The sequence below is a fragment of the Lampetra planeri genome, chromosome 23, assembly GCF_965212315.1.
Source record: "Lampetra planeri chromosome 23, kcLamPlan1.2.h2, whole genome shotgun sequence".
Taxonomy (NCBI): Eukaryota; Metazoa; Chordata; class Hyperoartia; order Petromyzontiformes; family Petromyzontidae; genus Lampetra; species Lampetra planeri.
The window spans coordinates 7,268,740-7,291,995 of NC_136129.1; the positions used below are offsets into that span (position 1 = coordinate 7,268,740).

Below are 23,256 nucleotides of genomic sequence, written 5' to 3' on the forward strand. Positions count from 1 at the left end.
GGGTCACATCACAGCGACACACCAAACCTTAAGATTGCCACCGGTTCTGGTTTTCCCAGGATCGTGTCCTCCTTAAGGTGGTAGCCCTGTGAATTATACAATTCTACTAGCTTTACTACCCAGCTTCGCCCGAGACTTGGATTCTTGTCTCGGATTAAAACACGGCCTAATCGGAGGGTGGGGGGGGATGCGTGACGTCAGCAGGCACACTGCGTGACGCTTCCGCATGCGGGTGACATAGATGTGACGTCACCGCTCACTTGCCGTGCAAAATATATCCATCATTGCGCCCCCCCCACCCCCCCAATTTACAAAAGTCTACTTTTATACTTTTTGCATTGTGACCAGTATGGAAGCTACCCACATGCCAAATTTAAAGTTTGTTGCATGTCGGGAAGTCTGCTAAACATTTCGAACAGACACATTCACAATTTTACCTTTTCTATAGATTTGTAAAAATTCCCTCCGGGTTTGTCGGCAGCGTCATATTACACCACACGAGACAATGCGTGCATACGATGTTCTCGCTCTCCCGGTATTGAGAGACGTTAACTCGTCTCGTGATATATTCAACCCCACTTGTGTGTATGTCGCGTTCCTAAGTGACTTTACACACAATCCACATCTCGCACTAGATGTCCGTTCTTCGAGGCGAATCCTTCTCGTCGCTTTCAACCCAGTCTTTCGTGAAACGCAGAGGTAACGCATCGCATTACGAGTCAGTTGATTGAGAATGAAGTTACCAAATAGAACCATCTCGACGACCCAGGACAAGGGGATATCCCCAAGGAGAGATGGAGCGACGCCTCGGGGTCGTGATGATGGGGCTTCACGGAAGTGCATCATTTATTGGATGTGTACAGACCTTGAACACAACGATTCATTCACAATCGGTGTTTAGCAACACGCATCAAAACGGGTGTACAGCTGTGAACTTCAGCACGGATAACAATGACGCCTTCATCGCAGCCTGACATCCCAAGAGGATGGCTTTCTAAACTTCCCACGGTCCGTCATCCCACATTTGCCATGTTGCTGTTACGCGCTGTATGCGCTCTGATCGCCGCAGAGGTGGGACAAAGTCATTGTTATGCAAGTCCAAGTCGAGTCGCAAGTCATCAAATTCATGACTCGAGTCTGACTCGAGTCCAAGTCACATGACTCGAGTCCACATCTCATAGGTGGGACAAAGTCATTGTTATGCAAGTCCAAGTCGAGTCGCAAGTCATCAAATTCATGACTCGAGTCCAAGTCACATGACTCGAGTCCACACCTCTGCTGATCGGTAAGCACGCTCCACGTAACCTTGAGGAATTATTCTAACCGACGGCGATCTCGTTTGTGCGTCTGGTGTGCCACAAAGAGTGCCGATTCAATTAATATATCGAATAAACTTAGGGGAATCGAGCTCTGGTGCAGTGGTTAACGCCCTGCTTTGAGTGAACCCTGCACCATGAGGACTTCAATTCCCCGGCCTTGGCCTAACATCAGTGGTGAGTGGTCCGAACCACCTCGCTTCAACTCGTACTTCCGATCTCGGCGACGTACAAACAACCCGGCGTTGGGGGGGGGGGAATCCTGCATCCAGTGAATTTGCAAAATGCTGTCAGTCACGTTGGCCATGTTCATTAATCATTGGGTACAGGGAGCGTGTGTTGAGGACTTGTATTTGGAAACGGTTGATAAATGTGGAAATAACGGACCTAGTGGCTCAAGACGACTGGAATTTTGGAGACCATACTATAGAAAGTTTTTTTTAAAAATCCACCCAAGACTCTGCTACGAAATTGTCAGTCCACCCCAAGTGCCAAGTCGACCGGCTGGTCCACGGCAAACCCAAGCCAATCCGACCACATTTCACCTGGAAGTCTGGAGAGGGATTAACAGAGGTGGGACAAAGTCATTGTTATGCAAGTCCAAGTCGAGTCGCAAGTCATCAAATTCATGACTCGAGTCTGACTCGAGTCCAAGTCACATGACTCGAGTCCACATCTCATAGGTGGGACAAAGTCATTGTTATGCAAGTCCAAGTCGAGTCGCAAGTCATCAAATTCATGACTCGAGTCTGACTCGAGTCCAAGTCACATGACTCGAGTCCACACCTCTGGGGATTAAGTGGTTGAGAGCTATCTTGTGTTCATTTCAAATGGCACTCCAAACACAGTTACAACATAGAAAAGTCAAGTTACCATCAGATACAATGATGGTGGCAGTGCAGTCATCATTGCGGCTTAACAGCTGTCCGTTGTGGAGAACACAGCGCAACCGCAAATACCTACATTATAGTATCCCCGTACGGTTTTGTTGGTTGGCGAATTAATTCCTAATTGCGATGTAAGTGGTCGTGAAAATATTCAATACGATATGGAAGGCTGCCTAATCTGGGTGCAGCAGGAAGTACGGACATCGCCGGCACGTGCGGCACTCGTGAATTTCGTAAACACTCAACGGGGAAATTGCATTTACATTCGCTCTGCTGACCTCACAAGAGGTCCACCACTTGTGAGCGGCTTGTCACGTTGGTGTCAGTGCCTGTCCGCACGATACATTCGGTTGCTTGACCAAGCAAGCTGGCTCGGGCTCTTCCGCTGCATTCCCAAGGATGCTATCACCCAAAATAATCGGGAGGCTCCATTCTGTGATTGGCTTTAGCAGCTAGCTGTAAATCTCCATTCAGATAAAATGTTCTTTATTTACTTACATATTTATATAACATAGTTGTAATTCAAAATCATACAACTAAAAAAAAATCCTGGGTGGGCATGATAAAGTTGACCATAAATATTGACTTTATTATTCTTTCAAAGATTTTTTGTTCCTAGTATTATTCACTTCGAATTACATATATAACAAATCTCTTCTAAAACCGTCGCGTACCAAGCCCTTCCCTGGGTTCCAGAGCTGTATTTTAGTGCTGTGATGCAGTCTTAGGGTGCGGTGCACAATGATGTGTATCCAGTGAGGGTACTCTGCTCCTGTGCTGGTTTTAGCGATGGGTATTGCTTTGTTGTTGTTGTAGGGCTGGTTGTTGTAGGGCTGGTTGTTGCAGTGGTGTTGTCGAGATGGGTGTCATCAGGTCCTGCTAGGTTCCCGTCTCCGAAGTCTTCTGCTGATTTTCCATCTCCTGGATCTTTAGCTCCTCATCCAGACGCTCCTTTGCCCTTACCACCTGCCCAAAGATGAACATCTCACTTTTAGTCAGTGTTTGGCTAGAACCATGACCAGTCACATTTGTCTCTGCAGTGTCGATTTGGACCACATAACAAAAGCCTTTAATTTAGGCTGAGTTGACCAAAGATAGGTTCAGACCAGGTTGAGATATCAATTTCCACTGGTGGTGCACACATACGACCCTTTCGTCAATCCACTGCTGGATGAGGGTCTCTCTACCCAGTGTGGGTGACGGAGAGGACATTTACCATGCTGGTCAGTGTGGGTACGTGAAGGCGAAGAGCACAGACAATGAACGCATGAAATACAATCCAACGAATGATTATGCTGCGCGGTTATCGAGCGAACACCACGTAGCACAGCCCCATAATTGCCTATGACAACCTGGCATGCAAGGTGACCACCCATTCGAATGCTACCGAGGTTCAAACCTGCTTGGTGTCCGATTCGGTCATAGACACTGGCCGTGTGAATGACATCTCGGCAGTGTGGTTGTAACACGGCATTAAACCACTAAACCACCACTCTCGACGACAACAACCGGCATTCGCCACTAAGTGGCGGTTACTTCACCATGGCACTTGTGCCAGGCTATGTGCATGTTAAGGCCACGTGAGGTGTCGAACGCCCACTGGCCAGAGGTCATGGGACAGACCCAGGTGCCATGGGTCGACTGACTGAGATGACTGGCCGATGCACCACCTGTGCACCCTACTGTGCCAACTTGCTGTGTTTTATCCACCAGGCGCTCTGCTCGTTGTTGTGAGCGTCGCTCCTCTGCCCTCCGTTGTTGCTGGAGGGTGACTGCCTCCAACTGCCCAGCAGCGTCCCTCATGAGCCTCCTCCACAGAGGCCGATCTTGACACCGCTGGTACCGGTCATCAGCAAGTCCACTCAGCTCCACATCCTCTTGTACCCACATCACTTAATCTCTTCTCTAGCCCATACCACGCCCGTTTAGCTCCCTCTATCTGGCCGAACAAAAGCTGTCTAGGCATGTGGTGGCTGGGCATGCGGGCTACATGACCCAGCCAATGCAGCCTTGCCTGCCGGAGGAGCTCACCGATGGGACGTTGTCCAGATGTTTCAAGCATTTGTGAGCTCACACAATCCAGCCTGGATGAAGCCAGGATGGATCGTAGTCAGGCCAGCCTAAATGTTTCTAACCGGCGAAGATGTTCCATTAGGGGGCTCCACATTTCTCAAGCATGAAGAAGGGAAGGCATGACTCTGGCCGAGAAGACCCGACGCTTCATGTGGAGCGACAGACCAGGTAGCTTCCACACAGTGTTACGTAGCGGATGAAAAGATGCCACTCGACTGATTTGGAGTGAGACCTCTGCTGTCAAACCGAAGCCGGTCATGAGCACATTGCCCAAGTATGGAAAACTCTCCACTCTCTCCACGACACACACACACACAACATGAAAACACAGTTTTAAGCCTCGACCGCACACAAACCCACTCGTACCTTAGACTGCAGGTAGAAGGACCCTCCTGAAGCCTTGTCATTCATTTTAAACAGGTTCTCGTAATTCTGTCAAAAAGAGACGATGGTTTGCGGGAAGCATTATAACAATGTGAGCAGATACACAACATCAACATAATTGGGTTTGGATGATTCAGGGAAGACTGCTTCTTCTTTTTAGCCATTTGAAAACTATTTTATTTCACACTGCTTTTTGTGTTTAGTTTGTTGTCCATCCCCGCACATCCGATTAGCACGGTTGGCTACGTACGGTGCGAAAGAAGTTCAACATCCATATAATCCATCGGGGTTGTTTGAGCATCAGAGTTGTTTAACCATACTTCACCCTGTTGGTCAGTGCAGTTTGGTGATGGGGGAGGAAGCCACGTCTGGTACGGAGATATGAGATAGTCGCTGATGTGAGTCAGGACCGCGAATCGAAATCTGGTCTCTCAGCGCAGTGCGTTAACCAACCCATCACCGCTCCTCACAGACCGACATTCGTAAGTGGATAAAGGAATACAACTGCAGTGGCAGTGGTGAAAAAGCATGAATTCATTCAACTAACGCTGACCACATTCATTGCTAACCCTGCCGTGACAGCTAAGTGTAGAACAGGCTCCTGTTTCGTGCAATGGCTCTCCAGAGTCACTCGAAAATGTGATCCTATTAAAGGAATCCCCCCCGCTGTAAGTTTCCGCATCATGCATCGTTCCACATATTACGTTGCCGATTCATGAAGAAAATATCTACGCAAGTGTAATGTTTTGCATATGCGTTCTATTAAAAAGATTGCGCAAAAATGTTGGCGCAATTTCTTAACGGTGAACGCGGGGAGGCGAGCACGGGACTATTTCGCGACGTAATACCGAGCTGTACACGCATGGCGTGTACCACCAAAATTCCCTCCGCCACGTGTTCAGCCTCTATCTGCCAGCCAGCCATTTTGTCTGATCACTGCGCACGTGTTAGGCATAAATACTGTGTAGCATGAGATGATAGTTGAAAAAAAGTACAAAGGGGCTTAGAAAGACGAGTGCTAAAACGCAGAGTAAATGATGACGAGCACCTCTGGAAATGAAAGGCAAAGGAAAAGTATTCATCGAGAGGTTAAATTTGAAGTTTTTAAGTGTTTTGAAGCTTGTAAGAAGGCAGTCGATATTGCCGGAACGTTCTGCAATGAAGCCAAAAGGTAAGAGCCCAGCAGAGATCCAGCTCCCTCTGGTGAACATTCCTGTGGCTGCAGTTTCATCGTCAGATGAAAAGGAGTGAGATCCTGCCCCATTCATCCGCATAACTCCACCACCGCTCACCCCAAGAGGCCTCAAGCAGGAAGCTCTTCAAACACCTCTCGTACGTTTTATCGAATTATTTGCATTTATTATTTGTTAGATGTATGTCAACTTAAGATCACATGCATTTTGAACACTTCATGACATTTAGTCACGGATTTTTTTTCCCACAGAAATGCCAGCTAGGGAATGCAGTACCTGATTTTAACAGGTCTAAGTTAAAAGTTTACATTGAGTAGAAAAAAGGGGAAAACCTATTCTCATATTTTGGTACCATAATGTAGCTGCTCACCCTGAGCTCTCATTATTCTGATAGTGCATTGTCTTTGTGCTGTACGCCTTTTGGCATACTCTGGTCCTACACCGTTTTGAGACGAGGCTCCAAAGAAAGCTGTCTCTGGTGTGGACCAATCAGTTTAAAAGACAATGCATATATTATCAGAGTATGTTTTTTGTTTCCATTTTGACCACAAGTATTGTGGTTAATGCAGACATGATTCCTTGTAAAAGGTTTCAGTTTGGTGTATTAACATCTTAACACCTTTTTGTAAAATTTATCAGGTACGCATGCATTATGTAAAGTGCGGGATTCCAGTGTTTGGCTGCAATACATTTCCACATGCGCCACTTCGTTGTGCTATCATTTGTGACCAGGTTGCTTCTGAAAAGGAATTACAGAGCTCAGTGGGCATTATCTGGTGAAATAAAAAATAGTTACATTCATAAGGTGTCCACATTAGAGACTCGAGCCGGCTGAGTCAGCCTGTACCTTCTGTATCTCAGCGGCGTCCAACTTGCTCACGTTCAGGATGTCCTTGGCCTCCTGCAGGCCCAGACCGGTCATGCCGCTGGCGACGGCCGACTGCCTTCCAGCGCGGCCGCGCGCCTCCGCTGCTGCCCTGCTCGCTGAGCCACGCATGCCCCTCGTCACCGCAAGCCCACACTCGCGCCTGCTCTCCCCATGCATCTTTGCCATTGCTACATCCGAACCGGGGCCAGCGCAGGGGTCCTCGGGGTTTCTGGGTGGTTTTCCACTGCCTATTTGGCGTGCCGAGCCAGACATCCGAATCTGGCTCGGCGGGGGCGGGGGGGGGTGTCAAGCAGCCACCACGAGAGTGTGGAATTTATACCTCTGGCTCAACAAGAGCTGTCAAGAGAAATGAGCAAAGACACCACTGAACAACACAAGCCAATTCGGAAACGCACAACCCAATGCCACAGTAGTTACCTTTCTGTATAGTGCTCAGCTGGTACTGGCTGGCACGTGACGTTTCTCTGCAGCATGGAGACCCAGCTAACGAGAAATTAGCTTTGCTTGCACACTGTTCAGTGTTACAGTGTTGAGTGTGATTTTCAATTTTTTCAAACTTTAATGTTTTAAGGGTCACCACGCTGCTCCCCCCACCCCACTTAAAAAAAACATCCATATAACACATGATATATCCACCCAGGTTATTTCAAGAACACGCTGCAAATGACTTTATTACTACCTGCAAATTCCTGGCGCACGGCCCGTGAGAACGCTTTGCCAACCACCTGAGCTCCCAGCATGACGATCTGAGCCAGGTAGCGAGCCTGTGTGAGCACACGAAGCAGAGGGTGAGCTGTGACTGTAAAGCATACTTCTGTTGAATAAAAACTCCACGAGACTGATATTCTCCACATGGGATATCACGGGCCGAAAAGTTGTGGTTAGGAAATTAGTGTAGTGTGTAGGCATCATCAGTCTATCTACTGCTGGATGAAGCCCCGTATAGATCGTGCCAGTGTGTTTTGTTTAATAACAGTGTGGTACATGCAGGTGGTGTGTTCTGCCCTGAACATTAACGCATCATAATGGAGATAAATCACACGACTACATCCTCGTCCAGAGGACGACGGTACGTTTTTTTTCGTGGCTCGGTGCGAAGTTTAACATAACGTCTGGAATGCAACCCCACAATCACATCATTGGGGGGCGAGTACAGTACTTTAAGCGATCACTTAAGGGTGCCACGGCCCACAAGGGGGTGTTGTGGTGGCATTTGTTTTATCTGCCCCAGTGCCGAGGTTTTCAACAATACAAGAGGCGCTCATTTAAGTTCCGAGTCGAGCTCGAGGTTTTGCCCAGGAGCGAGCTCAAACGAATTCCCGTTAACGCATCCAGCACGCCCCGCGGCGGACCGCGCGGCCTAACCCGCTCCTACCGCCCAGGGGACGAGGAGAGCGGCGAGGATTCTAGTCGAGGGGGGGGGTGGGAGTGGTGTTTGACCGAGAGACCACCCCGGCTCTTCGAGGGGAGGAGGCTGGAGGGAACCCGCGTGTGAAGCGGCGGACTCACCATGACGCAGAGAGATTTGTCGGCTGAGGAGGTGGTCACTGGTTTTGTGTCTCTCCCCTCTCTGAATCGCGAGGTGCTAAAGTCAAAAAGCGCCGCGCCGGGGCTTAAAGGACACACGCGGTGGATCGATTCGTCGATTCAGTTCCAGTCCGCGGAGTGTTGCGTCGAATCGACGGGCGCGCTCTCTCGTTTGAGAGTTTTCTCTCGTTTGTTCGCTGTCGGTTTTTTATTATAAATTTTTAAAAATCGAATTGGGGCGACGGACGGAGACAAGCGGCGGCGGGAACTCGCCAACAACGACGACAACAAACTACAATAAAAATCGAGACGAGGAATCGACGGGCAGTTAATCGTAATCGCCGACTCACTCGCTTGGGTCGTGCCGGAGATTCTTTACCGTAATCTCCGGATAGAGAAACCCGCGATTAAAGTGAGACGCACCACACACTGGCCGCGCGGTCGCCAATTAAAGCCCTACAAATCTGACTACGCGCAGATATGAACAAATAGACCGGATTACAAGACGATTTCCCGCAACTTTTTGCTTTAAAATCCACGCGAAAGGCGCCTTTCGTATAGTCAGGAGAATACGGTAACAGCCCGCGTGGTGCCGGCGATTAATCGATTAATCGAAATCGTTCGTGGCGTTCGCCGATTACGAATCGTGAGTTTGCTGCTGGTCAATGTGCGCTTTGCGATTCGTGTAACAAAATAAAAATGACTTAATTCATATCCGGACGTTGTACCAACCCCCAAGAGGGCTGCGTGGGGAACGGGGGAGACGGACGGCAAAAGGGGGTCGATTGTTTAATCTTCGATCGCCCACCGATTTGTAATCGGATCGATAACGGAATCGGTGTGAAGGGGGCAGGAATCGACCCGCGCTGTCAAGGGCGCGCACTTAAACTGCGGCGGGGAACTCCGGAACCGATTCGATTCGGAATCGAGTCGCGGAGAATCGAGTTCCGACGAACGGGGGAGGGGGGGGGCCCAGCTGTGTGGGGTACCCCCCCGGGGTGGGGGCTCCTCCCATCATCGTTGTTGGGGAGTCACATGTTGTGGGTATTGCGTCATTGCATTGTAGCGTGACGTAATTGCAATTTGTAAATGACGTCATTGCTCCTTGGATACGAGGTCATTGTTCTTTCTGCACTACGTCATTGTTCTATGGGCACGAGGCCATTGGTCTTTGAGCACGACTTTTGCACGTGGCTTTTGAACGTGGCCGCCGATCTCGGGACAGGAGGCTGCTGTGTCGTTATTCAAAGACTCTGCAACAATCGTACCCCGTGTCACCCTGGCCCAGTCACGATTAAAGGTTGGGGGGCAGCGAGGTGCAGCAGCGGGGGGCAGCGGGGTGCGGGTCAAGGTTAGGAGTTGGGTCCGTCGTGGTTTTTGGGTCAAGATGAGTTTTGAGCTTTCCGAGTTTGTTTTGTAGAACCAGCTGAGAACCAGAGAAACCTGAGTGAGTGGGAGTCGGGTTGTAGGGACCGTCAATGTAAAGAGGATTCGGGTTTAGCACCGTTGGCTAAAAACCGAATCCGATTCGCACGTACCGTGCAAAAGAAGTTCAGTGTACATTACATATAATCAGGGCTCGGAGTAAGGGGTTATTTAAGTTTAGGGGTTAGGAGCTGGGTTTGTTCGAGATTAGGGGGCCATGGTCGTTAGGCTTTGCGAATGAACATCACGTTCCATTTTGTCGTGGCCAAATGAAGAGCCGTTTTGATTTTCAGTTAGAATTTATTTAGCCGTTCAGCTGCTTCGAGAGATGTAAGTGCTGCGCAATTACTGGTAGGAACCCACTGGTTCCACCAGCCCACAGGGGATTGTGTCCGTCCGTCCGTCGTGCAGGGAGGGGCTGGGTGGGGAGGGAGGGGCTGGGTGGGGCTGGGTGGGGGGTGGGGCTGGTCACCCCGTGGTACCCTTATAAAACTCAACGTTTAACCTACTCACGCCGGCTTGTGCCTGCCCTCAGTCGGGCATATTTGCGGAATACACCACGCCGCCGTTGACCCTGGCCATTGACCGAGCAACCCAACGTTCCTACCAGCTCCCTCCGCAGGAATGTGTTAACCGTGGTAAATGTAGCGGCCTCCGGTGATCGGAGATGTAACTCTTTGAATAGACGTGGGTGTCCAGTGCTTTGTCAATCCACAATATAAAGGCTACCCCACTTTGTGCCGGTCACGTGGGTTGTTTGACCACACTTCACGCTGGGAGGCCTGTGGAGATTGAGCAGGCCCCGGTTCAGATATCAGCCCTGGCTGGGAGTCAAACTCAGGTCGCCAGGTTTATAAGCGCAGCTCCTTTCAGCAATGCACCCACACGAATTATAGAAGCATGGATTGTTGATTTCTCACGGGCACGATTCTATTGCGAGCTTGGACAATGATACGGGGTTTCCCTCCACATTTAGAAACATGTGTTTATAAGAGTATTTGGCTGCTAGGAATTTCCACATGAACTACTTCATTCGGCTATCATGTGGCCAGGTCGCTTCTGAAAAAGATAGAAATATAGCTTAGTGGGCCTTACCTGGCAAAATAAACAAAGGTTTTGTTCAGTTTCATACGGATCAATGCGTCGATACACTCCACTGAACGACACTGCGAGCGGTGGCGGGATTCACGTCCGTTTTATTGAAAACTTCTTAATCAACGAATGTCTTCACCTCCAGCGATGCAAGCCACGATTGAGTTGCATCTAAGGCACCTTTCACCACAGTACGTATGAGGGGGTGGCCAAACTTCCCGACTCTGGGAAGAGAGCCGCAAGCCAAGATCTCCACGTTCCGCTGGTTGTTCTGTGGAGTTTGAAATTTAGAAACCTGCAGTGGTGCGCCCTGGGAGTGCTCATTGCCTGGCTCCGCTTCCAGAAGTGCCCCAATACACCAGCAGATTTGTTTGTTCCCGTTTCAACTAAACCTCTATTGAAAAAAAACATCTGCGTCTCTATCCGAAAAGGAAAAATATAACAGGTGACATTTCAGGCAATGGCTCTTCTTCATAACACATAAAAACATAACTTCTGAAGAAGGGCCATTGCCCAAAACGTCCACTGTAATATATTTTCCTTTAGGGCAGTGTTACCGACGAATTTGTTGGGAGTTTTTTTTGTTATTTGTTCTTTAGAACCACTGCCCTTGCAGCAGCAGCAGCAGCAGCATCACCAAATGATTTGTATCTCCATTAACCCGGTTTGACCACCCCTGCTATAAATGAAATACAGCATTTCCATCACTCGGTAGTGCAAACTGATGTCTTTTTTTAAACAATGATCTGCAAGTTCACATTTAACCAACAGACTACTCTCACAGTGAACATACACGCAGCTCAATTGAGCGAGAGATTTGACCACAAGTGTGAAGTCACACTGCAATATCACCTGAACTAATCAGTTAGCTGAAGATTAGCGTGGGGGAGGTTGGTGACCACCAGGATGGAGAGGGGGTCCCGTGGGAAACAGCCCGAGGGATGCTCGACAGGCTGCGGCATGAACACCGTGCAGGATAAATTATGAATGTGCGCGGGGAAACGTCGGCCCCACGTTGCGGTGACGAATCATAAAATACGCAACATGAAGCAAGTGTCTTACAAGTGCCTTATTGGTCGCGAAAGCCTACGTGTTAAAAGTGCCTTACTACAACCGCGTTGACCAGAGGTGTGGACATGTGACTTTGTTGCCTTGGTAACCTCTGGGAAGGGGGCACGGGGGCCAGTGGTCTCAACTAGGTCGACAAACGTACAATGCGGAGAGCCACTGGTCGAAAGGGTTGTAGGAAGTGGCACATGAGATTAAACATTTCACACTAGGTCCTACCTGCCCAGTGCATATGATGAAAGCACCTGTGGCATTAATCAAATATTCATCCAGAAAATCCTTACAAGTTTCCAAACACTTTTCAAAAGAGGGCCCCCCACTTGGCCAATTCCATGATTGCGTTTTTGGATTCATGCGAGAGAAAAAAAAAGATTACCCAAAGAAAACCCACCACACATACAGGGGGCTATATAACACTCAAAGCCCCACACAGGATGCAAGAATCCATCCGTAGTACAACAGATCCCCTGCAAGCCCAGGGGGTTTGGGAGTTTTATAAAGTTGCATGATGGACCAACCCTTTCCTCCAAAGTGCTGGATCACAGGCATGCCGCCACCACCGTGGTCACTAAAGCTCAGTGGATCCTCCCTCTCCGAGGCCTTGTGCGTGTCGACACAAACGGCTGCTCTCAGTTCGTGTCTGGCGCGTGCCTTGATGCAAGACCCAGGATGTGACTGCGATGATGACAACGAACACGAAGAATACAAATGGAGGATCCGAGCGATGAGAATAACGGAGCATTGGAGGGAATGTACGTGCACATATGCAGCCCGTCTGTCAATGCACTGCTGGATGAGGGCCTCCACGTGTCTTGCGTAACCGTGAAGGGAATTTTGACCATACATCACTATGCTGGTCAGTGCATACTGGTTAAGGTGGGGTGCAGGGGGGGGAGTACAGACAAACAATGGAGCTTGCTACACTGCTCTTCACTTCCCACAGCGCCTCCTATGACCACACCTGTATTCTGTACACGGTGGTCAGCTGAGCATTATTCAGGTGAACCCTGTTTAACTGCTAGATCTGGCAGGATCGGGCACACATCCTGAGTTATTTGCTCATAGGCTGGGAATGTACAGTACACGAGTAATGGACACGTGCACACAAGGACTGCATTTTGTTTTCGCGTTCGCGCTGTTATCGCCGCTTTTGGGTCATCCCGCGGCGTGCTGTTGGGGGGGGGGGGGGGTGGGGAGACTCCACCAGCGCGTGGAGCGAAATGGAAGCACGTTGTGCCGAACAGCAAGAGCGCAAGCACGACGCGAACGCGGTGCCGGAAGAGCTCTGCGGTAATCGTAAACGACGAAGGCGAGCCGGGTGGAACACAGGAGAAGGTGAGCGCGGCGCAGGCGGCGCCGGCCCCCCACGCGGCCCCATCACACGTGGTTACTGGCCCCGTCACGTGTGGTTGCTGGCCCCATCACGTGTGGTTGCTGGCTCCATCACGCGTTGTTGCTGGCTCCATCACGCGTTGTTGCTGGCTCCATCACGCGTTGTTGCTGGCCCCATCACGCGTTGTTGCTGGCTCCATCACGCGTTGTTACTGGCTCCATCACGCGTTGTTGCTGGCTCCATCACGCGTTGTTGCTGGCTCCATCACGCGTTGTTGCTGGCTCCATCACGCGTGGTTGCTGGCCCCATCACGCGTTGTTGCTGGCTCCATCACGCGTTGTTGCTGGCCCCATCACGCGTTGTTGCTGGCCCCATCACGCGTTGTTGCTGGCCCCATCACGCGTTGTTGCTGGCTCCATCACGCGTTGTTGCTGGCCCCATCACGCGTTGTTGCTGGCTCCATCACGCGTTGTTGCTGGCCCCATCACGCGTTGTTGCTGGCTCCATCACGCGTTGTTGCTGGCCCCATCACGCGTGGTTGCTGGCTCCATCACGCGTTGTTGCTGGCTCCATCACGCGTTGTTGCTGGCCCCATCACGCGTTGTTGCTGGCTCCATCACGCGTTGTTGCTGGCCCCATCACGCGTTGTTGCTGGCTCCATCACGCGTTGTTGCTGGCCCCATCACGCGTTGTTGCTGGCTCCATCACGCGTTGTTGCTGGCCCCATCACGCGTGGTTGCTGGCTCCATCACGCGTTGTTGCTGGCTCCATCACGCGTTGTTGCTGGCTCCCGGGGCCCGTGCCGCCCACACGCGCTCGCCCCTTATGTAGGTGGCGCACACCTCCAGGCTCTGGCTGATGAGCACAAAATCTAGACGGGGAGGACAGCATTGCGGACGAGATGTCCATTTCCTGCTTTTGGAATCTAGAGAAAGGTCGCAATTTTAATTTGGGCGCTGGCCCACAACAGCCTCCTCTTTAAAATCGATACGATGATGTCAGTACATACGAGCTGGTACCATGCGTCAGTTTTATACACTCCGGTGGTGATATGATTATTATTCAGTTTGTTTACCCACGAAAGTATCACAGAGTCTCAAGACTCATTTTCAAGAGGGTCCTACCAAGTCTTCGGAGTAGGGAGTGATATTACCACGTGTAATCTTAACAGAGAATACACAATTATTGGTTATCTTCGAAGTATTTTGTGATTTCAGTTCATGCGAGTTAGAAAATGCAGTGCTCCGTATCGCTCTCCATCCAGTTGAGAGCAAGCTGCATGCTCCCACGAGTTCCCCGTGAGAACGATTCGGGGGACGTTGGTGACACACCAGCACACACGTACGCGCTTACCTGCGTCCGTGCCGTAGTCGAGGGTGCCCTTGCGATCGCTGATGCCCAGCATCTGGGCCGGGTGAAGGGAGGCAGCCTCAAGGGCACACTCCACTGAGCATCCTGGACACGCGCACGTGGGCACACACACACACACGTCAGCATATGCTCGGCAACGGACTACTCAACACGTTTCTCAATGACACTGCCCTAAAATGAAAAAAAAGAAAATTTGTAAAAAAAAGGTAATGTTTCGGCCAATGGCCCTTCTTCGGCAAGATAGAGTATTTATTGCCAGTCTGGCTCTGTGCGGGCCCCAGCATGGATCGGCTGCTCTTCCAATGCAGTGGAAAAAAAGGTATATGCGGATGAAGAGGCGCAACGCCGGTTCAGTGGGGGTGCGCGTGGCGTCTCGCATTGCACGGGGTCCGCCGCTCGTCACCTGAGGCCTGCCGGAGGTGACGCACGCACATGTCCATCGTGGCGATGCTGCCGCTAAGGGTCTTGGTGCCTGCTCACGCGCGCAACCACGCATTCGCACGCACGCACGCGCGTTCACAGACGTAGGTTCACGTGCGCGCAGACTTGCGCCGCAAGAGGAGGGGGTTTTAAACGCCCGGCGACGGAAAGACGCGTGGAGGAGGTGCGGGCGCTACCGGCCACGTAGGCGTGCAGGCCCTCGATCTCGATGGTCTGCTGGCCCAGGTGGTGCCGCCCCTCGGGGAGACCCATCGCCATGATGGCGTCGGTGACCAGCACGAGGCCTGCGCACACACACATGCACTACAATGGCTAGATGTGGTGTTATAGAGTGGGAGTACTTGCTATGTTTCACGTGGTACAAAGTATAGGTATCGGCTGGGTGTGGTATAGAGAAGGGTACTGGCTAGGTGCGGTCCCGGCGAGGGCGGTACCGGCTGGGTGTGCTCGATGGGCGATGCGCAGCGCGGCCGGGTTCGTGTGGATGCCGTCGGCGATCATGCCGTAGAAGACGCTTCGCCCGGGTGGCACGCGGTCGCTCGTCAGCAGCCCCACGATGCCCGGGTCGCGGTGGTGGAACTGCGCAGAGCAGCGACGATACGCTCAGCCGCCTCGCCGCCTCGCGGCACTTGCACGCTTCATTAACGGTTGAGGCTACGAGTTTGGCACGGAGCTCACGGAGACCGAGAATTTGAAGTCTTTAAATCTTAAACATTCAAGTAAAACGCAATAGATCAGGTGCTGTGGTATGAACAAGCAATTTCAAGGCTGCACCTTCACTACCGTGCTAACTTTGTAGCCTTAATCACGGTGACCGCGGGTAAACGGTCGTCACGCAGGGCAGCAGGGGACAGCCGACGCCGCAGCACGCGCCGCCTCACCGGCACCATGGCGTTGAAGAGGTGCGTGATGAAGCAAGCACCTTCCTCCACCACCGCTTCGGCCTGGCACAGGTTGGCAGTGGAGTGCCCTAGGGGCAAGACGGAATCACCTGGTGTCAGCAGGGAGGGACATGAGAGCCCGGCACAGCGACCACCACTCACCAGTTGGTGGCCTTGCCACTACGCACCTCCGATTAGCACGGCTGGCTACGTACGGTGCGAAAGAAATTCAACATACATACATACGCAACTTGAGCCGGGTTATCTGTTATTCATGCATGATAGTGCTGGAGGGCGTGTGGCAATTTGGCGCCAGCCATCATAGAGTGCGGTCGTGTCGCTACAGTTCTCTGCGGTGAGTACAATGTCTAGAATAAAACCGGCGCTCCACCTCTCTAAATAAAATCAATGCTGAACCGCTTGTGCGTTCCAAGATTCAGTGGTGAACAGGACCCACCCTGCAACTTGCAGACATCTCGGGTGCAGGATAGGGTCAAGCAAGCACTCCATGCATTCAAATTCTCATCGTCTCTATGGAGTGATGTCTTTGTATATGTGTAAAGTGTGTGTGTGTCGCCTCCACAGTGGGCGGCACAATCGCTGTCTTTGCGAGGAGTGCCGGCACGTCGCACCCAGGGAGACGCGGACCCCGCGGCGTGTCAGCTCCCGCGTGACCTCTCCGCTGCGCGGCATCTCCGGCGCGAGCGTGACGAGCGCCACGTTCGCCAGGTCCCCGTACGTGTCCAACACGTCCTGCATGCCGCGGCGCTCGAAGCTGCGCAGCAAGAGCTCGGGGTGCGCGCCCTTCTTCTCCAAGCTGATGAACGGGCCCTCCAGGTGCACGCCTGCGTGCGCGCACGCGCGTGGCGATAAATTCAGGTGTAGGCCGAGCCTCCAAGCCAATTTTTGCTGAGACCGTGCGATTCGGAGCACTTTTCCAATCCGCTGACGGGTAAGGGCGCCCTCGTACTTCACCACGCTGCTCGGTGCGATTGGGTGAAGGGAAAGGCGCAAGGCGAATTCAGATTTATTCATAATCAACGTTTTTGGGTTTAGATCGCGTTATTTCTAAATGTGTCGTAACCCTCCACCACCCGACACGGCCAATCAGTAAAAAAGTGTCACGTTGACAAAAGACAAATAGTTCACTGCTTTAGCCCACCGGTGTGTTGAAGCGTGAAACCACAACATTTAGAAATAACGTGATCTAAACCCAAAAACGTTGATTATGAATAATATTGGTCGCGAAAGCCTACGTGTTAAACTGAATTCAGATTTAGTTTGCCGCTGACGTTCGCAGGGTTCAGAGCGCAGTGTGTAAACCACTGCAGTTATTCCTTGCTCAAATGGGCATTCAGGCAGTGCTCATTTCCTCGTTAGAGCCCTGAGCCAGTGGTGGGAATTCCTCATTTCCATGGCAGGTATGAGTCTATTGAAAAAAAATCACCACTGTTGATTTCTCCAAAGCGGTACCAATTCTATTGACCCTGGAGCGATGATTAGTTGAGTTAACCCGCAAACAGAGGAGTTGAACTCGCAACGGTCTGATTGCGAGCCGCTCGCTCTCCCGCCGAGGCATCTCGCCAGAGTCCTAGTCGAGTTGTCGACGACCAGTGGGACGTTAACCAAGTCAGAGTCTGTGGACTTAACGTAGTGATTCTCTTGGACTAGTCGAGTAAAGCAAACGTTTAGCCTGCTCTTCGTCAATGTGTTTTCATCACAAATTTGGTTAACAGATGAACACTGCCCGCACGACCAGAGGAGAAAGAGGACCGCAGCAGAACAATGGCAGGGCTGGGGGTGGGGGCGACCTTGGCACGGCGGAGGAGCATTTACGGAATTGAGAAACGTTGCACCATTGTTTCAACTGCCGACGCTGAGAGATCAAACTAATCTCCCGGCGACCTCTGCATTGCAAGTTCAGGTGTGCTAACCATGACACTGCGGAGCCAACGGCGTGAATGTGTTGAAGCGCAAAACGTCACTGATTGAGGGACGCAGACGCACCGAGTGTGCCGGCTCCGTGGGGGCCTCCCTCCGTGCGTGGAAGCCTGGGTAGAACCTGCTCGCTCACAAACAACAGCAGCAGCAGCAATCGCCAATCACCAATAAGTGGCGGTGATGTCGCCATGGTGTTCGTGCCAAGCTATGCACGAGCACAGTTGGCTACGTACGATGCGAAAGAAGTTCAACATACATACATACATAGGTGCACGTTCAAGACACTTGAAGTGACAAAGGCTTGCTTTCAAGGTACATGTTCGGGTGTTGTGGGTTGATCAAGATGAATGGTAGATGCACCCTCTGTGCTCCCCACTGTGCCAACTTGCTGTGTTTAATCTGCCCAAAGCTCTAGTCGTTATTATCCCCCCCTTATTCATCCAAATAGACGTTGCTTGTTAATACGGTGGCTGGGCATCCGGGTTACATGACCCAGCCAATGCATAGTTTCCTGCCAAGGAGATCACTGATGGAATAAAGTCCATATATGTTTGGAGGACCTGTGAACTCCACACACTGTTCGATTTAGTTCCACCCGAAATGGATCACATGCAAACCAGAACAAATATGTCAGGCTTTGTCCATTAATTCCTGTAAAAGGGTATACATTTTTTGGATATAAAGAGGGCATTATGGTGGCCAAGAAGACCCAGAGCTTCATGTGGATCAAGTGGTGAGGAGCTTCCAGAAAGCGTTATTTATGCAACTGATGAGAAGATAATACCGCTCGGCTGAATCAGTGAGGCCTCCACCTCCAGACCGGGGCTGGTCATGAGCTTATTGGACACGTATAGGAACCCCTCCAACCTCTCTACAACCACCCCATTACTGAGGAAGAGTTGAAGGGTAGGAGTGTTTGATGAGATAAAGCACCTAGGCAAGTGTTTTGTTCTGTTGGAACACCTCCATGAGCCACAGTTTCTGGACTGGATACCCAACAATGCCTTAACAGTTCCATAACCAACACTCATGAACCTCACGCATTACTCCTCAGCATCAGCAGAGGGGAAAGATGCCAATTTCCACATAAAAATGCTGATCAAATTCTCACTTGCAACTTTCAACAGCAGGCTGAGACAAGGCTACTGTGGGTTTGAATGGGGTCTGAGGTGGATGCTCAGTCCCACAATGATGAACAGAATGCACATGTTACAGATGATAGGCAAATAGTCAGTGTACAGATCATCTCATGGACACACACACTCCCACATGTACACTTAAGTGGACACTGTTGTCATGCATTGATACGCGCAGACATCACCCACCCTTGTACGAACGAACACGACACACGTACGGCACCTCATGGTAGAGCTGCGGAGGGGAGGTGATGAGCGTTGGGCAGAAGGAGGTGACGCCCTGAGTCAGCAGCTTCTGAGCAACCAAAGAGAGCCCTTCCTGTAGCCCTGATCCACCAGACGAAAAGTCCACCCCGTAGCCCCCTGCAGACACAAAAACAAGATCCCCCATTTTTCGATTTAAAGCTTTCGTGACTGCAAGGATTCATCTTCTTGGTTCTTTCGGTAAAGTCACGTGACTTTACCGAAAGAACCAAGAAGCAGATCCCCCATGTAGCCTAAACACACCGATGGGTAATGTACTGTTAGTGAGTACCTGATAAGGACAACATTTACCAGTTAAATAAAGCACACGCACAGGCACAGACATATGCTCACAACACACAGCAGCGCATAAGCTTCAGATGCTTATACGTTATTGGAAAACCGTACCGACCTCTGTTAAAATACACGAACCGCAAAATTAATTAAAGGAGCACTTAATCGTAATCGAGAGAGCTGTGAGCATATTACCATTGATTGGCCGTGTCGGGTGGTGGAGGGTTATGACACATTTATAAATAACGCGATCTAAACCCAAAAACGTTGATTATGAATATTACCATTGAGTTGAACGTCGATGAATCCGGGAGCGAGGATGAGACCGTGGCAGTCCACCCTGCGGTCGGCGTGCACCTTCTCATCGAAAAAAAGTTTTTCAGGATCAAGGATCCGTCCCGATCGCACCCACAGATCGTCTCTGCCCGGCAGAGGAGGAAAGGGACAGGAAATGTATGTGGCTCGTCCCAACATGCATTGGGATAACGAGACGTTAACACAGTGGCTCTCAATCTATTTGGTACAGCAGTCCCCTCAATCAAGACCACTGGTTCCCATGCCCCCTCTTCCCCCAGCCACTCATGGCGCAACCATCATAGGTTAAAAACCTAAGATTGGTGACAGCTTCTGCATACGGGACTACAAGTTTGAGAATGTTACTCTGATAAATTCCATACGCAGCTCAATCTTTATTGAGTGTAAGATGTGGTGTAGTGACGTACCATTAGCCTACAGGCAGATATTGAAACCCTTTATTAGTAAGTTCCCCTGCACGGTATCCATTCCAAAGCCTGCACCTCCCTCGAAAGGATTTGGAGAACACGCCCCATGGGTTGAGGAACGCTACTTCAAGGGAAGACGCAAACAAAAAATAACTGCTCTTGCAGCTAAGCGTACGGGCTGTGTAGGTACGTACACATTTTCCCAAAGGCAGCCTTTACCTTATCAGCTTGTGGTCTTTGAGAAGCAGGCAGTTGATAAATTGCGTGATTGGCGCGTCTCTCACAGCCTGGTGAGAAGGCATGGCCATGCGACACTTCGCCCTGTGCAAAGCAAAAGACACGTGACGTACTTTCAGGCAGTTTATGCAGTCTGTATTTATAACTGGAAACATCTGAAAGAAAACTTTTCACATTTTCAAATTTTTGGGCCCCCAAAATGTATGACCTGCAGGTTGATTGTTTCACTCATAGGGGTAGGGTCAGTCTAAAGGTCTACATTGTTTTTTGTAAGTATCCTGCAATACACTTGAGCAGATTTTATTCCCATAATCAGTGAACCAAGAAGTTATTCGCTGCCAGTGCAGGGTCACATTAAAGCTAAAGAGTGGTTGCCACTAAAAAATAAAGTTTATGCTTATTGAGCTTATTCAACGAATCATCATCGAATATGGTCAATCCACTGATGAATGAAGGCCTTAATGGTAGGTTTTTACCCTTTTAACTGGTACAAAACTGACACCTTTATTCAAGGCATCATGTTTGCAATGACCACAACACAAGTAGTCAATAAAGCAAACAAAAAGAAGCAACTCTGATAAGGATAATAATATGCACTGTCCTTGAAGTTGATTGTTGCATATTATTATCCTTATCAGAGTTGCTTCTTTTTGTTTGCTTTATTGACTACTTGTGTTGTGGTCATTGCAAACATGATGCCTTGAATAAAGGTGTCAGTTTTGTACCAGTTAAAAGGGTAAAAACCTACCATTATATTTTGCCACTGGTAAAAGAGATCTCATAGAATGAAGGCCTTCATAAACCGCTATCATCTCTCAAATCACGATCTTGGCTTTGTTACTAATCCACCTTCTACCTACAAACCGAGCTGATTGGAAGAACATGTTCATTTAACAAAACTCCTGTTAAATCAAGAAACGTGTTTACCCTTTATCCGTTACAACTTTGATTATGCTGTTTCTTGCTGGCCGTTTGACGTTCTGGGAATGTTCAGAAATTAATACCCGTCAACCCCTTATCAGTGCCCTACCTTACTACAGACCAATTCAGACCTAATTGGTCACCCCGTGCTTTTATAAATCTCAACGTTTATCCTACAAAGTCCCATCACAAGGGAGAAACACAGACAATTAGACACAAACATTTGTTTTGCTTGCGCCGTATTGGAACGGCTGTACGCAGTATGGACCTGAAAACTCAATTTCCCTGTTACAATACGGGGTAAAACCGTATGCGTTGACACGGTATGGAAAATTGTGTTTTTTTACACGCTTTTATTTAACTCACTCTGTCTGTTGTTGTCGTTGTTGTATCCTCAAATATTGTAACTCAATTTTAACCCACTTCCCAATGTGGTATCGACTGCAAACTTGGAATACTTATGTTATACTGATGACAATACTATATCCTATCATAAAAAAAATTATTTTTTATATGTTATGTTTCGGCTTGGGTCTAATTGTCCACGCTAAACTGACGTTGGCTGTAAATCATCACGGTCCCTTACGTTATGGCAAGCTTCGGGGCCACTTCCTGGAGTCGTGGAGTTCTTCCATTATTAGCATGGTACTTTTCATTAAAGCGTGTTTTAAAAAAAACGTTTTATTTAGTATTACTTATTTTAAACGTACACCTCCTCTACAGATTGCATCCATACGCGCAGCACCATCTTGCTGCACGTGCTGTTGTTGTTCGTACCACGCGTCACACACACACACTCGGTCACGTGACTCAGTGCGGCGCGTGACTGCCACGTGACCGCCACGTGACCAAGCGCGCCTGGGTTGGGCTTTCTCCTCGTCACGAGTCGCTTTGTGAAGTGGAACAAACAAATAAACAACAACAACAACAAACATTCAGCCCGAGCTGTGCCGGGGCTGAACTCCGCAACAGGAGTTTGAGCATCAATGCATCAACGCTCACTCACGCGAGTAGGAAATCACGTTGACTCGTCGTGTCCTAAGGTTAAGTTTGCCCCTGTCATAGGAATGTGGAATTTCCACCACTGGCTCTTCAGGGCTGGCAACAGGAGTTTGAGCACCAATACATCAACGCTCACTCACGCGAGCAGGAAATCACGTTGACTCGTTGTGTCTTATACGCATGTCATCTACATTACACGCGCACATCAACACGGGACACAACAATCACAAACATTACCAGGGCAATTGAGGGTGTCAAGTAAACAACAACAACAACCACCATTCGCCACTAAGTGGCGGTGACGTCACCACGACGCTTGTGCCAGGCCATGTGCACCTTGAGGCCACGTGAAGTGTCGAACGCCCGCTGGCCCAGCAGGTGCCACGGGTCGACTGACTGAGATGACCGAGATGACTGGCTGATGCACCACCTGTGCCCCCCTACTGTGCCAACAAGCTGTGCTTTAGCCACCCGGCGCTCCGCTCGTTGTTGTGAGCGTCGCTCCTCCGCCCTCCGTTGTTGCACACACGTACACACGTACACACGCCTTACCCTAGGAGGGTCAGCTGATAACGCCGCTGTTAGCAGGGGGTGCCTGCCCTAGGCTCAAGAGACGTTTCCTTACGGAGCCGAGCTGCTGCTGTTACCGCTGCCCTGGTCTGGACCCCCACACAGAAGCCTAAGAACCTCGCCAGGTGGGGGGGGGGGTAGAGGGGGAGGCACGTGACGCCCGACGTGACGTCATTCGTCAACTCACGGCGTGTGACGTCACGATGGCGTTTTTCCGGTGGTTCCCGGAAGCTCTCGGCATGACGATTGCGGCTCGGCGTGTTGCGTCACCACACACGTGACGTCATTCGTCAACTCACGGCTTATGACG

At 50.2% G+C, this 23,256-nt stretch overlaps 2 protein-coding genes across 6 annotated transcripts; both read right to left on the reverse strand.

Moving 5' to 3' along the window:
• Nucleotides 1–813: 813 nt before the first annotated feature.
• On the reverse strand, nt 814–9,037 carry PAM16 (presequence translocase associated motor 16). 2 transcript variants are annotated; one of them, XR_013587268.1, is made up of 6 exons: nt 8,252–9,037; nt 7,422–7,506; nt 6,701–6,837; nt 4,643–4,708; nt 2,103–3,169; nt 814–1,273 (listed from the first exon to the last, which is right to left on the reverse strand). XR_013587268.1 is itself a non-coding variant. In XM_078605039.1 (5 exons), the coding sequence occupies exons 1-5, from the start codon at nt 8,252–8,254 to the stop codon at nt 3,083–3,085; spliced, it is 378 nt and encodes a 125-aa protein (XP_078461165.1). In that variant the 5' UTR covers nt 8,255–9,037; the 3' UTR covers nt 814–3,082. The 2 variants fall into 2 exon arrangements, 1 of the variants encoding a protein (XP_078461165.1); XM_078605039.1 differs by having other exon boundaries at nt 814–3,169.
• Nucleotides 9,038–10,870: 1,833 nt separating this feature from the next.
• Nucleotides 10,871–23,227, reverse strand: AMDHD2 (amidohydrolase domain containing 2). 4 transcript variants are annotated; one of them, XM_078605029.1, is made up of 12 exons: nt 23,134–23,227; nt 20,436–20,537; nt 19,779–19,851; nt 19,181–19,320; nt 17,888–17,942; nt 16,513–16,725; nt 15,881–15,969; nt 15,434–15,578; nt 15,176–15,283; nt 14,962–15,030; nt 14,541–14,642; nt 10,871–14,058 (listed from the first exon to the last, which is right to left on the reverse strand). In XM_078605029.1, the coding sequence occupies exons 1-12, from the start codon at nt 23,185–23,187 to the stop codon at nt 13,958–13,960; spliced, it is 1,251 nt and encodes a 416-aa protein (XP_078461155.1). In that variant the 5' UTR covers nt 23,188–23,227; the 3' UTR covers nt 10,871–13,957. The 4 variants fall into 4 exon arrangements, with proteins under 4 accessions (XP_078461155.1, XP_078461158.1, XP_078461156.1 ...); XM_078605032.1 differs by having other exon boundaries at nt 19,779–19,915; nt 23,134–23,214; XM_078605030.1 differs by lacking the exon at nt 23,134–23,227 and adding an exon at nt 22,929–23,087 and having other exon boundaries at nt 19,779–19,915.
• Nucleotides 23,228–23,256: the final 29 nt, after the last annotated feature.

What these genes read in the sequence shown, in the direction of transcription:
- PAM16 (XM_078605039.1), bottom strand. An exon ending in CGTGCGCCAGGAATTTGCAG is followed by an intron (nt 6,838 to 7,421) that starts GTAGTAATAAAG and finishes TGCGTGGCTCAG; the next exon opens with CGAGCAGGGCAGCAGCGGAG. An exon ending in CCTTCTACCTGCAGTCTAAG is followed by an intron (nt 3,170 to 4,642) that starts GTACGAGTGGGT and finishes ATCTTTGGGCAG; the next exon opens with GTGGTAAGGGCAAAGGAGCG.
- AMDHD2 (XM_078605029.1), bottom strand. Translation starts at nt 23,187, where the DNA reads ATGCCGAGAGCTTCCGGGAACCACCGGAAAAACGCCATCGTGACGTCA. An exon ending in CCATCGAGCACACCCAGCCG is followed by an intron (nt 15,284 to 15,433) that starts GTACCGCCCTCG and finishes GTGTGTGCGCAG; the next exon opens with GCCTCGTGCTGGTCACCGAC. An exon ending in CCTGCACGCCTACGTGGCCG is followed by an intron (nt 15,031 to 15,175) that starts GTAGCGCCCGCA and finishes GCGCGTGAGCAG; the next exon opens with GCACCAAGACCCTTAGCGGC.